Source organism: Brassica oleracea, chromosome C3, assembly GCF_000695525.1.
Source record: "Brassica oleracea var. oleracea cultivar TO1000 chromosome C3, BOL, whole genome shotgun sequence".
Lineage (NCBI taxonomy): Eukaryota > Viridiplantae > Streptophyta > Magnoliopsida > Brassicales > Brassicaceae > Brassica > Brassica oleracea.
Window position 1 is genome coordinate 8240541 of NC_027750.1, and position 2535 is coordinate 8243075.

The 2535-nt window shown below is 40.4% G+C and overlaps 1 protein-coding gene across 1 annotated transcript; it reads right to left on the reverse strand.

Moving 5' to 3' along the window:
• Nucleotides 1-300: 300 nt before the first annotated feature.
• LOC106328810 (probable NADH dehydrogenase [ubiquinone] 1 alpha subcomplex subunit 5, mitochondrial) lies at nucleotides 301-2332 on the reverse strand. The gene is made up of 2 exons (XM_013767329.1): nucleotides 1938-2332; nucleotides 301-685 (listed from the first exon to the last, which is right to left on the reverse strand). Exons 1-2 carry the CDS (start codon nucleotides 2248-2250, stop codon nucleotides 486-488), a joined length of 513 nt encoding a protein of 170 aa, XP_013622783.1. The 5' UTR covers nucleotides 2251-2332; the 3' UTR covers nucleotides 301-485.
• Between the last annotated feature and the right edge of the window lie 203 nt (nucleotides 2333-2535).

A 2535-nucleotide genomic window follows, 5' to 3' on the forward strand; every position in this document is an offset into this window, starting at 1 on the left:
AAATTGTTAAGACGAGTAGAACCTAATGTTGTTACTCTATCCATGACCGACCCGAGATTTTGAGAACCATGGACGATTTAGTAACAGTTTCAATAATATTTTTTAGGTCGACCAATTTTCTTTTTACAAATTTGAAAATTCCTTTTACTTTCTATATTATTTTTTCATAATTTGTGGAGACTATAGGCAATGCTTGACTGGCCCCGACTCTTATCTGGTGTTCTCTGAGCTAATCAGGAACCATAGAGGTTCAAGGTAATCGGATACATGTCTTAAAAGAAAGGTAAATGCTCTTGCAAAGGGGATGAAACATCATTTGTATATCATACGTTCTTTGAGAAGAAAGATAAAAAACATTTATGAAACGAGTGATATTGTGCTAGGTTTCAAGATTATTGAGCGGTTTTCATAGGCTCGCTGTCTCTGAACAGTGGCCAAACAAAGCAACAAAGAACACAAACAAACAATGTAGAACTGGAAGTTACTCACTCCTTCAACTGCGGATCAGTGGAAGTAGCAGCAGCTGGGATTTTTGTTTTGGACTCTGAAATTAGACCTTCAAGGGTTCTGTAGAAATCCTCAGGAAGAGGACCAGGTCGATGCTGAGGAACGTGCTTGGGAATGGGTGCATCGTTCTCAATTACTTCACACTCGTAGTCATCTGGAACACCCCAAGGGTCCCATTCTGCAATCGCAAATCAAACGACATTACAACTCCACGGTGATGAAAGTATTTGTAAAATGAGCAAACTCAGAACAAAAGGTTCCAAAATTCGATGAACCATTGAAAGTCTGTTCCGTAGCATAATACAGCACAAGAAGGTGATAAGGGCTCAAACAGTAGCTACTTCTACAAAAGCCGGTTACAGAAATAAGATGCCTGAAGCCTAACTACTTAAAGGATCATGCAATTCCTGTGTTTTAGAAGGCGCCTGGCGCCAAGGCGAGGAGGTTAGAGCCTTGTGATCAAACATTTTCAAACACCATCATTATGGTAATTGTAATTTCTTCATCATTACACAACACAGAGATAACCAAACACGCCATGCAACCCAAGAAGTCAAACAAAGTCAGCGAGATCATTAAGCTTCAACAGATTCTCCAAAAAAAAAGGCCCAAAATAGCTCAAGCATCAAAACAAGCCAACAACAACAAGATTAACAAAGACGAAGACAGCAATAACCTCAACAAAACTGGAACGGGAAGTAACTTCACATTTAGAACATGACCAAACCTATGTGACACTGAAGCAAAACCGTTCCAAACTAAAGCAAACAACGCAAACATTCACCCATACGCCCAAGTTAGCAAACATTACAAAAAGCTCAACTTTTGCATTTATTCAGTTTCAGTTTAAAATTTCAATAACCATGAATAACTCAATACTTTCTTTTCACTAACTTGACAGCCGATAAAGAGGACACAATGAAAATCAACACAAGAATGTGATGGGAGCTCAAAAAATAGTTACTTCTACAAAAGAAGAAGAAACGAAGATGCCTTAAACCTCACTTAAAGGATCATGAAACTCGAAAAAGAGCGGCTTTCGCAAGCATATACTACCAATTTAAAACACGACCAAACCTATGTGACAGTCACTGAAGCAAAAACCGTTCCACACATAAAGTAAACTACACAAACATTCACCCATACGCCTAAAGCTAGCAAACAATAACAAAAGCTTTCCTTTTGCATTCCCTTACTTCCATTTCACACATACTTCCTTTCACTTAGCCTTTATAGCCGATAAAGAGGACACTTTTGCAATCCCCTGTGTTGAGATTTCTCTACCTAACATTCTACAGCTCAAAGTTTTCCCTAACAAGAAACCTAAATTAACATTCTAATCTCAAAATCTCAATCTACATCCCCAAAATCAGATACAATAGCAAAACGAATCGCATGATAATGCAAAGAGAAGGAGAGAGCACACGCACCGATCATCTTCGCAATGAGTGTGAGCTCATCTTGCGCCTCCTCGATGAGCTCCTCGACTTGACCGCAGCCAAGGCGCTTCTCGATCGCCTCCCAGTCTTCCTCTTCCTTGCACACATTGAGACGGTGGCGCGTGAACGATTCCACCGCTTTACGGTATCCTTCGTCCTCCGGCACGGCTTGGATCTCCTTTAGGGTTTTGCTGTAGAGATCGATCAGCACCGCCCTCGCGTTCGGTACGACGTCGAGCCCCACAATCCCCGTCGTCTGCTTCACTTTGGCCAGTAGTGGCCGTCCGATTGCACGAAGGAACATCTCAGCCGTTAGATCGATCTCTCTCTCACTCTTCTCTCGCCGGCGAAATCTCAGAAGGTTTGTTTTGTTGTTTACAGTGTCAACTCTCACATTTACGAAAGCGAGATCCTTCTTTAATGGGCTTTACTATGGGCCTTTATTGAACTCTATTTGAGTTTTCTTATATAGGCCTTGGTTTTATTAAATGCTTACTCCTATCATATGAACCAACTCTCACGTTGGATATTTTTTGTTTAAAAAGGGTATTTTTATCTATTTGTTTTCATTTTTAGTGTATGTTCTGAT

Excerpts from the sequence above, each read along its gene's own strand:
- LOC106328810 (XM_013767329.1), bottom strand. The coding sequence starts at position 2,250 with ATGTTCCTTCGTGCAATCGGACGGCCACTACTGGCCAAAGTGAAGCAG. Across the intron at positions 686-1,937 it reads ACTCATTGCGAAGATGATCG|AATGGGACCCTTGGGGTGTT; the intron begins GTGCGTGTGCTC and ends TTGCGATTGCAG.